At 35.6% G+C, this 12,766-nt stretch overlaps 1 protein-coding gene across 2 annotated transcripts; it reads left to right on the plus strand.

The window, feature by feature from the left end:
• Positions 1-2,624: 2,624 nt before the first annotated feature.
• LOC107785955 (cullin-1) lies at positions 2,625-5,952 on the plus strand. Of its 2 annotated transcripts, XM_016607382.2 has the most exons (7): positions 2,629-3,021; positions 3,869-3,971; positions 4,273-4,458; positions 4,569-4,616; positions 4,704-4,907; positions 4,991-5,068; positions 5,689-5,952. In XM_016607382.2, the coding sequence occupies exons 1-7, from the start codon at positions 2,879-2,881 to the stop codon at positions 5,764-5,766; spliced, it is 840 nt and encodes a 279-aa protein (XP_016462868.1). In that variant the 5' UTR covers positions 2,629-2,878; the 3' UTR covers positions 5,767-5,952. The 2 variants fall into 2 exon arrangements, with proteins under 2 accessions (XP_016462869.1, XP_016462868.1); XM_016607383.2 differs by lacking the exon at positions 4,991-5,068 and having other exon boundaries at positions 2,625-3,021.
• Positions 5,953-12,766: the final 6,814 nt, after the last annotated feature.

The raw sequence follows: 12,766 nt of genomic DNA on the forward strand, positions 1-12,766 counted from the left end.
TGAAAAAAGGTATCAAGGCACAAAAAGATAAAATAAATGATCTTTATAAAAAGAGAAGGCAAGAAAAGAAAAGAACAAAAAGAAAAATGCAAATCGTGAATAAGTGGAAGGGTTGATAGATTCAAAAGGAGGTAATGATCCCAAACATTGAGAAATCAAAAAGTGAGAAAAAAGAATGAAATAATCAAGAAAGAGTGATGTTAAGTCTCTCTAGTCCCCAATGAAAAGAAGGTGCCATTAAGAATTGACAATTGTGAGTCGAGAAATGAAAGTGTTGAGTGCTTAAGGAAAGGTGTAACCACTTACCCATATGGTATCCTACCCTAACCCAAAAGACCTCATTACATCCCAAAAGAAGTCCTACTGATGTCAAACAGAGTGAGCTTACATTAGTGGCGATTTACATGAGGGGCGAGCCTATGGTACTTGACGCCGTACTTGTGACATTCTCTTGTGAGAGATGAGTGAATCTTTCATGAATATTCGAATTGAGTGCTAATTGCTTAAGTGAGCTTGGAAAATGAAAAGAAAAGGAGGAAGAGTTTGGAGTCCACTATGCCCTACATGATAGAACAAGAGTCCTTGATTAGTAAAGTCAATTCTTGACGCTCAAATATCACATTAGAACTATATGTGCATGAATCTTTGACTTGTCACCTTGTTGATAATGCATGAGTAATTTGGGTAATTGTTAGTCCCAACTGATGTGGGAATGGCTCACCTTTGACTCGCTGAAATGACTCTTAACTTTAGGAGGTGGGAAATTATTTATTTGATTGAGGACAAGTAAAGACTTAAGTGTGGGGGAGTTGATAAGTGAGGATTCTGACTGCTTATTAGTACCTTTTTGCTTTTATTTTAGTTCAAAAGTATTAATTTGTATTCCCAAAACTAATAAAATTGTGCAAATTGCAGGAAAGTTGGAAGTTTTATCTCCCATGATGAAATTTGACTAAAAAAGGAGTGTTCAGAAGCACAGGGCAATAAAGAACGCATAAGCAAAGAAGTGCGGTCCGCAGAAGAAATTGCGGACTGCAGAATTTCATCTGCGGCCGCAACCTAATCTAAAGAACCTAACAGGATTTTGACAAATGTGCGAACCTCACATGAATTGTGCGGCCACAGAACTGGGTTTGTACTGACAAATAGTTCCATGTTAAGAGAGTGTGCCGAAGACCAAGTCCTGATGCCTTACTGAAGTGCGGACTGCACAAGAATTGTGCGGCCGTAGAAGTTACTTCGCAGCCGCAATTCAGAAATGTGCAGCTGCAGAATCCCATCTCCTGCCAACTAAAGAAATCTGCGGTCCGCACATGGAATCGTGTGGCCGCAGAACATGCCGAGGGGCATTTTTGTCAGCAAATTTTGGCCCATTATAAATAGACGAGTTTCATAATTTTAGGTCAAGTTTGAAGTAAAAAGTTGTTGTAGCCGTTACCTTTTGCCATTTCAGGAAGATTTTGATTATTTTAGTATTTAAACATTATACTTCATCAATTTAATCTTTGATTATGAGTTTTATTTGAATTTATTCTTTATTGTTTTCAATACCCACTATGAGTAGCTAGATTTTTACTAGGGTTGTGACCCAACCCTAGTGTGTAGACCTTATGAGTATTTAATTTAATGCTTGTTTATGATTAGGTGTTGATTATTTAGCCTAGTTCATGCTTCAATTTTAGAATTAGTGGTTGCAAACATTAATTCATGCCTTTTTGACTTAGTCTCTCCTTGAGAAAGAGGGACCTAGTCTAGGATAACTTGGCTAACAATGAATTGGGTTAATTGAGAGTTCGATTAGCCCAATTAAAGGGTTCAAACTAGAGATAGTAAGAACCCGACTTGAGCTCATATCAACTATTTTGTTTGATATCCATTTGAGTTTGAGAAAGCCAAATTGGGCAAAATCACTCTCTGACCAAGAGGTATTGAGTGGGTAATGTAGAGTTGAGAGCTATAATACACTCCAATCAACAAAACTAGTATTAACGTATTTAACCCATTGGGCGAACACCTAGGTCATGGTCACATCCCTAGGGTTTTAAACTATTTGAAAAAAATACTAAAAACATTCGTTCATTTCTAGTTTATTTTCTTTAGCCTACAATTGTTAGAGTTATAATAGAAGTAGAAATCAAGACTTTTAGTGGAAGTACAAATTTAGTTAATCCATTCGCTTTCTTCAAGTATATACTCGTAACACCTCTTATAACTCCCTGTGGATTCGACCCCGACTAATAGTTGGGTAATTTATATTGTATACGATCGTATCATATTTCTTATGGACGTCATCACATACCATAAACACTATGTTGGAAGGTTAAAAAAAAAAAAGGAGAATAAGAGAAATGGGAAAGAAATATAATAAAAAGAATTAGTACTTAATATATTTAAAAAGAAAAAGAAAAAAAGAATAGAAAAATTACATTATCTTATATTACATACACCACTAATTCTCACATCCCCTTTAAAAATTGAAGAGTTTAATTATACCCTATCAATTACACCCAATTGTATAGTGACCTGGCCAAACAAACATACTAAATTGCACCCAATTACACTCAAATATAATTTCTAACTGGCTTTCTAAACAGGCTCCTAAAGTTTTGTCTTTTCTATATTAAGGGGCGAAATCTTGGAAGTTGACTTAGAACATTGAATCCATGGCAACTTGTTCTATCATCCACTCTTTTTTTGGCACGGTGGCTCCACCATCATCAACCTCTAAGTTCCAAAACATGCCCAATTATTAATGAGAAGAAGAAAATTCAAAGTTCCCAATTTCTGTAAAAATAACTATGAAATATCACTACTTCAAACTAGCTAGCACCCATCATTTCTCTATCAGAATCTTGGGGATTAATATATTGTTGTAAACATGACCACCGGCAGCGCGAAACCGTTGAGTTTTGAAGAAGGATGGCCTATATTGCAAGAGGAAGCTATCAACAAGCTTATCCACCTTGTTGAAGGCCATAGTTCAAACCATTTCACTTCTCAAGAATATATGCGTATATATACGTATCCTTTTGCATCAAACTTTCTTATTATTGCTTTATGACTTTATCCATCTAGGCTTAGGCAAAATAGAAGAAATAAACTTTTTTGTCTGATCTCCTCTGTTTTTCATCTACGGAAGCTCGAGTATTTAACTTTCTAGTATGTTATCCGATCCTTCTATAATTATTTTCCTGAATTTTTCTTGCAAATGGTTGTTCAAGAAATTTTGTACTTCTAACTTTTTAGCGATTTATTTTTTGACATTTTCAGAATTTTCTAAATGATCCGGTGCTAACTGCTAACCTTCCCCCGCCCCCCTTTTTCCTTTGAAATATTTTTAGCTTCCTTTCTAGTCATTTTCCCTTGCATTATTTATTGTTGCCAGAAATACATGCTAAATCTTCCTCTATTGGTATTGCCTATGTACGTTACGAAAAAAATGCTATAAATTCGTTGACGACTAAGGGTGTGTTTGACGAAAATGAGTGGTTTTATTACTTATTTTTTCATATTTGATTGGTGAGTGAAAAATGTTTTTAAAAAAATATTTTTTAGTGTTTGTTTAGAGAGTAAAGTTTTTTTTAGAGATGAGGAATAAGGCGGGGAAGGTTGAAGAAGAGTAATGGAAGTTTTCCCTTTTCTTGATTGGGAAAATATTTTTTCCAATCGGAGGAAAATGAGTTCATGAGAAAAATATTTTTCAAAACATTTAAGCCAACTAAATATGGGAAAATTGGAAAATATTTTTCAGAAAATATTTTCTTTAGTACCAAACAAACCCTAAGTTTAAATAAATGCTGCATTTGTCTTTGTATTTTGCTGTTATTATTTCCAATTTGGATTTGTATTTCCTGATTGTGATATCCAGAACAGTCTACAACATGTGTGACAAAAATAATCGAGCTGGTCCTGAAGCTCTCAAATTATACTCTCAGTATAAGAAAACAATGGAGGATTATGTCTCCTCCAAGGCAAGAATTTTTCTTTTTGAGAGTTTATATGCTTGTTACTCACTTGTTAGCGACCACTCTATTAGTACTTCTTTTCAATTCTCTTGATATGATCTCTGTTCAGGGGCAGAACTAGAAGCTGAAGTACGGGTTTGGGCGTTGTACCCAGTAGCTTTAGTAAAATCCTCTATTTGTGCTAAGAAATTCTCTAAATATATATAAAAATTGAATTTAGAATCCAGTACTAATACCTAATGTTGCTATCCTATAATTTAGAATTCATAAAGTTCAGATCCTGACTCCACCTATGTTTCTGTTCCAGGTACTTCCATCAATCCAGGGAAAGGAAGATGAAATGTTGTTACATGAACTAGTTAAAAGGTGGAATAATCATAAAACCATGACTAGGTGGCTTTTAAGGTTCTTTTATTACCTTGAGAGATACTTGATACCTAAAATGAGGCTCCCTTCTCTTCAGGAAACTGCCTATTTGGCTTTCTATGAATTGGTTAGTTAGAGTTTTCATACTGTTGGATCAGTTAAATTCTTGTTGACGAATAATGGCTGTTTTGTTTTCTCATGTAAAAATGAATAATGACCGATCTATATATGCTGTAGGTCTATGGTGAAATGAATGATCGAGTGAGAGATACTGTGATATCTTTGGTAAGTTTACTAATAAGTCTAAAGAAGCTTAAGCTGATCTCTGAATTTTTCATTTGTTTCTTTTATTTACTTGTGATCATGATTTAGATTGACAGAGAACGCGAAGGAGAGCAAATAGATCAGGCCTTAGCGAAAAACGTTTTGGATATATATGTGGAAATGGATGAAGATTCTATGAAGTGTTACGCGAAAGACTTTGAAGAATCAATGTTGAAGGATACTTCTATATTCTACTCAACGAAAGCTTCAGATTGGATTGCAAGCAAATCTTATGAGGATTACATGTTGAAGGTTCCGTTTAATAGCTTGCTTTGCATATTGCACAAACTACATATATGCCAAATGTTGGTTTATGCTCTTTTGATGAAATTCAGGTTGAGGAATGCTTAAAGAATGAGGAAGGGAGGATTCAGAGTTATTTAAGATACATAAGAAAAATTAAGTTATTAGAGGTTTGTTGGCTGCATCGTCGTATTTTTTCAATTCTGATGCCTATAGCAGAATTAGTAGATGTTGTCTTTCCACCTCTTTTAGAAATCTGTTTAACTTTATGAGAGTATATATCTCAGCAAATTCATTCAAAAGGTTGAGTTTATCATGTTGATCGTATATGATTTGTGGCCTATTCTATTTTGCTTATTATGAAGAACCAGTAGCTTTTAGATCTCTGATTTTCTTCATCTTTGCTTCTGTTCCACTAGATATTAGTTGGAAAACAGTTTTATTGGTCAACCTAAACAATTTAACTAGTTTAACACCTGAAAATCGCCGTATCACATTGTTTTGATAATATCATATCTATAAAAGATTACCCTGTCTCTTTTCACAATTTCAATCAGCTCTGATAATCTGTTAGTAATGTTGTTTCACTGCCTGAATCAAAGTATTCAAAGCTTGCTGCTGTGAGATACTTAGAAATTCGACACGAGTTGGTCTTGCATAGTCAAGTATTCAAATATATATAATAAGATATTAGTCTGTATCTTTTAGTTCTAATCTTTTGTGCATCATGATTAGATTCTACATAAATTTTGTATGTTAGAGATAACTTGTGTACTCACTTTAAATGCAGGTTGTAGAATATGAGTTACTTACTGTACATGCAAGCAAACTAGAAGAGAAGAAACAAATCAATGTCGCAGCTGCTTAGAAATGAACACGTTTGAGAACGTTGTGCAAGTTTATGTCCCTTCTTGTATTACTAATTGAGATGTGCCTTTATGTGAGATCAAAGTTTTAATTGTTGATTTTTATCTAATAAAGCTGTTGTACTTATTTTCTTTACTTGTATGCTTTGGAGAGTGAACGTATTTGTATAAAGAAAGCAAATCATCGACAACGTCACCCTTTTCATATACATAATCGTAGGTTTCAGGTAGCAAAACATGCCAAATTATTTTGAGTTGACACTTCTATCTTCATGAAATGATGGACAAGCTGCAAATTCTCACCCAAAAGAGCAGTGTCAACATTTTCATTTCAGATACCAGAAGTTGTAGCAAACTGAAGATATGAAGAACTTCCTGTAGCATAGCACAAGTTGCATTGAACACAAACTCATCCCAATAGCCAGTAGAACTATAGAATAGTTTTGTCTATCCCAAGTTAGTTGTCATGTTTCGCTTCACAAGAGTTCAAACTATGTGACATTTGACCAATATTTTAAAATTGTATTTTTTTCATCATATTGACATGAGAAAAATAGCAAATTTTAGTACTTGTTGTATATTTGAATATCTAAATTTTAATTGTAAAACATTGAGTTAATCTAATCTAATTTATTCTATGTTATTCGAACTCTCCAAAAAGTCGTTGGGTGCATGTCGGATCCTCCAAAGGTAGTGCTTTTTGGAAGATCCGACACGAGTATGGCAGCATTTTGGAGAGTTTGCATAACATAAAATTTAGCTTCGAAGATTAATTAGTCAAATTTATTCTCGAGAAGCGAAACATGACAACTAATTTAGGACACATGGAGTACTGGTAAAACAAATTTCTTTTCAATTGGTCTCTAATTCCAGTAACTTTTCAGCACATTTCTTCCCAAGATTTAAATGGACATGACCATACATGAAAGAAGCAATGAGCTCCAAATCTCAGTATCTAAGCCATAATTAAGGCATCAACAAGCCGTTCTTACACATAAGGCTTTCTCTGCTAAGATCACCAGCAGCAGTGTTTTAAAAGGCATGGGCGTATGACGAGGCGTTTTACATATGGCCCCGAGGCGCAAGCCCCATAGGTATTTAATTTTTAATATTTTATAAAATAATATAATGACAATAAATATTTATAAACATGTAAAATTGCATAAAATTCAAGAAAATTATATATATGTGTTCCATATATAAATTCGCAATATTATACCTCATTATTAGAGTTATGCTCAATCTTCATATTTCTATCGATGAATAGAACTTTTATTATTAATTTGTTAAAGAATTTTGAAGGTCAACGATATTAATTTGGAAATTCGACATGTGATTTGTTAATCCCGCCAATATTGCTGTATTTGTAAATAATAATTCTGTAAAATATAGGTTATCGTAATGAAACAGTAATTAATTCGAGCCCACTGAATTCACAGTGTTTCCTTAAGGAATTTAATCCCCTCCTAGTACCCAAGGTTATGGATTATTTCCTCCCAGGATAGAACGAATCATACACTGGTGTAGCGGTACTTCAAACCCCAGTGTTTCAGCGAACACAAAGTTCAGTAGCAAATCACACTTACAGTTGCTTTGTTTGAAGTTAAAACAATGCAGAACGAAGGAGTAAAAACTCAAAAAATCGTATGGAAATGCTGAGAGGAAGGAGTGCAATGTATAGCCAAATCTGTTGAGCGATTTCAGTTTTGTGTCTTGTGTATTGTGTGTGTCTTTCTTCAACAGCTGCTGCACATATATATAGCAGCCAGTGTTGAAGAAGAACAATCGTCCACCCTCCATGGTGGAGCAAGCATTAGCTTGTTTGTGGAGCAAGCACATTCATGGTGGGAAGAGCATTAGGCAGCTGCCTTGTGGCCAATACACGGATTGGAAAATATCCGTTACAAATGCGGATAATCTTACGTTAATATTTACTATTAACAAATAAATTTGGTCCAAAAAATTAATCAATCAATCATTTGACCAAATCCAAATCCAAATCCAAATCCGAAGCCGAAGCCGAAGCCGAAGCCGTAGCCGTAGCCGTAGCCGTAGCCATAGCCAAAGCCGAGCCGAACGAGCGACGACGACGACGGCGTGAGGCTTGCTTTCTTCTTAACTCTTTAAGAGCTACAAGAAGAGCAATTATATATATACCCACCAAAAATCTTTTTCTCTTCCAATATGGGACAATGTCTCATTATCAAGAGGGGAAAACTTAAAATTTTACTCAAAATTTTTATTTTCCCTCCATTTCCCATTCACCCTCATTTTAAGACTATTTCATTTTAAAAAACAAAAAAAACCTCGACAATCCCCCACATGAATGGGGAATGGCTATATCACGGAAGTATGCATGGAAAAACTGTGTGATTTACAAGCAAGGATTAATCGCATCTGGATAAGTAGGTTTCCCTTTGAACTTTCCGTAGTGAACTTATGTCGGATATACTCGGTCAATCGGTAGATTTGATATCTTTGAACCGTAGATCTTTGGTGTATACCTAGACAATCATAAGTCACACAATCAACCCTTAACCGTCTTTGGTTCTCATTGTTGTGTTCGTTTCAGCCATGAACACCGTCTGGTTTCATAAGTGCGTAGAGAACTGGCCTTACAGAGTTCTCCTTGAAGCGTCTAACACTTCACACTTACATAGGTGATTCCTAAACGTGTCATCCTGTAGATACACTATTTGATATATCCCGTATCAAATTTAGAAATCATTAAAAAGCCTTAATGCTTTATCCTTGGTACTGAACATTGTCTCATCACGAGAACGGACTAAAATTTTATTTGACAATGTTGAACCGTCATTAATGACTTTGTTTGATCTCCTTGAACCTAGATCTTGGGATCTCCAGTCTTCTAGGTAGAGTTACTGCCACAATGACTTGTTCTCGGCCATAGCCCCATTCCCCCTGATGATTTCTCAACTACCTCTCTAGTTAGGCCTTTTGTAAGTGGATCCGACACATTATCACTTGACTTTACATAGTCAATCGTGATAATTCCTCTAGAGAGTAATTGCCTAACGATTTTATGTCTTCGTCGTATATGATGAGATTTACCGTTATACATAACGCTCCCAGCCCTTCCAATTGCCGCTTGACTATCACAATGTATGCATATTGGTGCCAACGGTTTGGGCCAAAATGAAATGTCTTCTAAGAAATTCCGGAGCCATTCAGCTTGTTCACCGGCTTTATCTAAGGCTATGAATTCAGCCTCCATTGTAGAGCGGGCAATACATGTTTGTTTGGACGACTTCCAAGATACCGCTCCTCCACCAATAGTGAATACATATCCACTTGTGGACTTAGAATCAGTTGAACCGGTGATCCAATTTGCATCACAGTATCACTCAATCACCGTAGGGAATTTACTGTAGTGCAAGTCAAAGTTCTGGGTATGTTCTAAATATCCCAAAACTTGTTTCATTGCCATCCAATGAGATTGGCCTGGATTGCTCGTATATCGACTCAGTTTACTTATAGCACAAGCTATATCTGGTCGTGTACAATTCATGATATACATTAAGCATCCCAACACACGAGCATAATCCAATTGTGATATGCTTTGGCCTTTATTCTTTGCTAATGCAAGATTCACATCAATTGGAGTCTTTGCAACTTTAAAGCCCAAGTGCTTGAATTTTTCAAGTACTGTCTTAATATAATGAGATTGTGACAATGCCAGACCTTGAGGAGTCTTATGGATCTTAATTCCCAGAATTAAATCAGCAACTCCCAAGTCTTTCATATCAAACTTGCTATTGAGCATACGCTTAGTAGCATTTCTGTTGGCAATGTCATTACTCATTATCAGCATATCATCCACATATAGGCAAACAATGACTATGTGATTTGGAACATTTTTAATGTACACACATTTATCACATTCATTTATCTTAAAACTATTTGACAACATTGTTTGGTCAAATTTCGCATGCCATTGTTTGGGTGCTTGTTTTAGTCCGTAAAGAGACTTAACAAGTCTACATACTTTCTTTTCTTTACCTGGAACCACAAACCCTTCAGGTTATTCCATGTAAATTTCTTCCTCCAACTCTCCATTTAAGAAGGCCGTCTTAACATCCATTTGATGAATTTCAAGACCATACACTGCAGCTAATGCTACTAACATCCGTATGGACGTAATTCTTGTAACTGGAGAGTATGTATCAAAGTAGTCTAGACCTTCTCGTTGTCTATACCCTTTGACTACGAGTCTTGCCTTGAATTTATCAATAGTGCCATCATCTTTGATTTTTCTCTTAAAAATCCATTTAGAACCCAAAGGTTTATTTCCAGGAGGAATATCAACCAATTCCCATGTATGGTTGTTTAATATGAATTCTATTTCACTATTGACTGCCTCTTTCCAAAATAATGATTCCGAAGAAGTCATAGCTTCTTTAAATGTTTGAGGCTCATTCTCCAATAAGAAAGTCACAAAATCTGGTCCAAATGAAGTAGACGTTCTTTGACGTTTACTACGTCTTGGATCCTCCTGATTACATATACTTTCTTTTGTTTCTTCCCGAGGTCGTTTAGATCCTTCACCAAACGACTCACATTCCTTTTTATACGGATATATATTTTCAAAGAACTCAGCATTATCTGATTCTATAACCGTATTATTATGAATGTCGGGATTTTCTGATTTATGAACCAGAAATCGATATGCTTTACTATTTTTCGCATATCCTATGAAAACACAATCAACGGTTTTCGGTCCTATCTTTACCCTTTTGGGTTTAAGAACTTGCACTTTTGCCAGACACCCCCACACTTTAAAATAATTCAAGTTGGGCTTCCTTCCTTTTTATTTTTCATATGGAATGGATTGTGTTTTGATATGGGGCACTCGATTTAATATTCGGTTAGCCGTAAGAATGGCTTCCCCCCACAAGTTCTGTGGCAAACCAGAACTTATCAACAACGCATTCATCATCTTCTTTAATGTGCGATTCTTTCTTTCCGCAATCCCATTAGATTGGGGCGTGTAAGGGGCTGTTGTTTGATGAATAATTTCATATTCTAAACATATTTCTTCAAAAGGAGATTCATATTCACCACCCCTATCACTTCTTATCATTTTTACTTTCTTGTTAAGTTGCGTTTCAACTTTATTTTTGTATTGCCTGAATGCGTCTATTGCTTCATCTTTACTATTCAGTAAGTAAACATAGCATTATCGAGTACCATCGTCAATAAAAGTTATGAAATACTTCTTTCCACCGCGAGATGGTATTGACTTCATGTCACAAATATCTGTGTGAATTAAGTCTAAAGGATTTGAATTCCTTTCAACTGACTTATAAGGATGTTTAACATACTTAGATTCCGCACATGTTTGACATTTTAATTTTTCGCATTCAAACTTAGGCAGTACTTCCAAGTTAATCATTTTTCGCAAGGTTTTATAATTGACATGACCCAAACGTACATGCCATAAATCATTTGACTCAAGTAAGTAAGAAGAAGCTGAAATATTATTATTGTTTTCCACAACCATTACATTCAGATTGAAAAGGCCCTCGGTGAGGTAACCTTTTCCAACAAATATTTCATTCTTACTTATGACAACCTTGTTGGACACAAAAACGCACTTAAAACCGTGCTTAACAAGAAGTCCAGTAGAGACTAAATTCTTTCTCATTTCGGGAACATGAAGGACATTGTTCAAAGTCATGACCTTGCTAGAAGTCATTTTCAGAAATATCTATTTATATCCTTCAACTTTTGCTGTTGAAGTATTTCCCATATAAACTGTCTCTCCGGGTCCAGCATGAGCATAAGTAGCAAAAGCTTCTCTAACTGCCCAAACATGGCGAGTGGCTCCTGAATCAAACTACCACAGTTTAGGATTTCCCACCAAGTTACATTCAGAAAGCATGGCACACAAGTTATCAACATCATCATGCTTTACTACCATGTTTGCTTGACCCCTTTTCTTGTCTTTCTTTGGAGCACGATATTCCGTAGATTTGTGTCCGTTTTTCCCACAGTTGTAGCAGTTTCTACTGAACCGCTTCTTGCTTGGGTTGTATTTCGGACCAGAAGCCTTCTTCCTCTTTTTGTTATCTTCAACAATATTTGCTCCCATTATTGTTGAATTTCCACGGCCTCTCCTTTCAGCAGCTTTATTGTCCTCTTCGATTCTCAACCGAACAATGGGATCCTCAAGGGACATTTCCTTTCGTTTATGTTTTAAATAATTTTTGAAGTCCTTCCACAACGGAGGTAACTTCTCAATCATTGCTGCTACTTGGAATGCTTCATTGATGACAAGACCTTCAACAAGTAGATCATGAATAATCACTTGCAATTCCTGGACTTGGGTAATAACAGACTTGCTATCTACCATTTTGTAGTCCAAAAATTTTGTGGCAACAAATTTCTTCATCCCGGCATCTTCAGTTTTATATTTCATTTCAAGCGCATTCCACAATTCTTTTGACATCTCCACGCTACTGTATACATTATACAGATTATCATCCAGTCCGCTAAGAATATAATTCTTGCATAAAAAATCAGAATGCTTCCACGCTTCAATCACGATAAAGCGTTCATTCTCTTGAGTTTTATCTAGCAGATCAGGAACATCTTCCTTGATGAACTTCTGTAGACATAACGTAGTTAAGTAGAAGAACATCTTCTGCTGCCAGCGCTTGAAATCAATCCCGGAAAATTTTCCTGGTTTTTCTGCCGGTGCCAACGCCGGTGTTCGGCTTGTCGATGCGTTGGCAGTCACCATCGGAAGAGCTTGGTTTTCGCTTTCAGTCGTCATTTTTTCTGTAAAAGAATGACACAAACAAACGTTTAATAAATATTTTCAAACTGGAGTAAAAATCACGTAGATTTTAATCTCCAACAAAATGCCACGAAGGCTTTACTCTCCAAAACGGGAGTACACAAAACCACAAAGGTTCTAGTTTGCAGAATAATAAGAATAACACAAATACAGAAATAAATATTAAATTCCTTAAGATTGTT

The sequence above is a fragment of the Nicotiana tabacum genome, chromosome 14 (assembly GCF_000715075.1).
Source record: "Nicotiana tabacum cultivar K326 chromosome 14, ASM71507v2, whole genome shotgun sequence".
Classification (NCBI taxonomy): Eukaryota; Viridiplantae; Streptophyta; class Magnoliopsida; order Solanales; family Solanaceae; genus Nicotiana; species Nicotiana tabacum.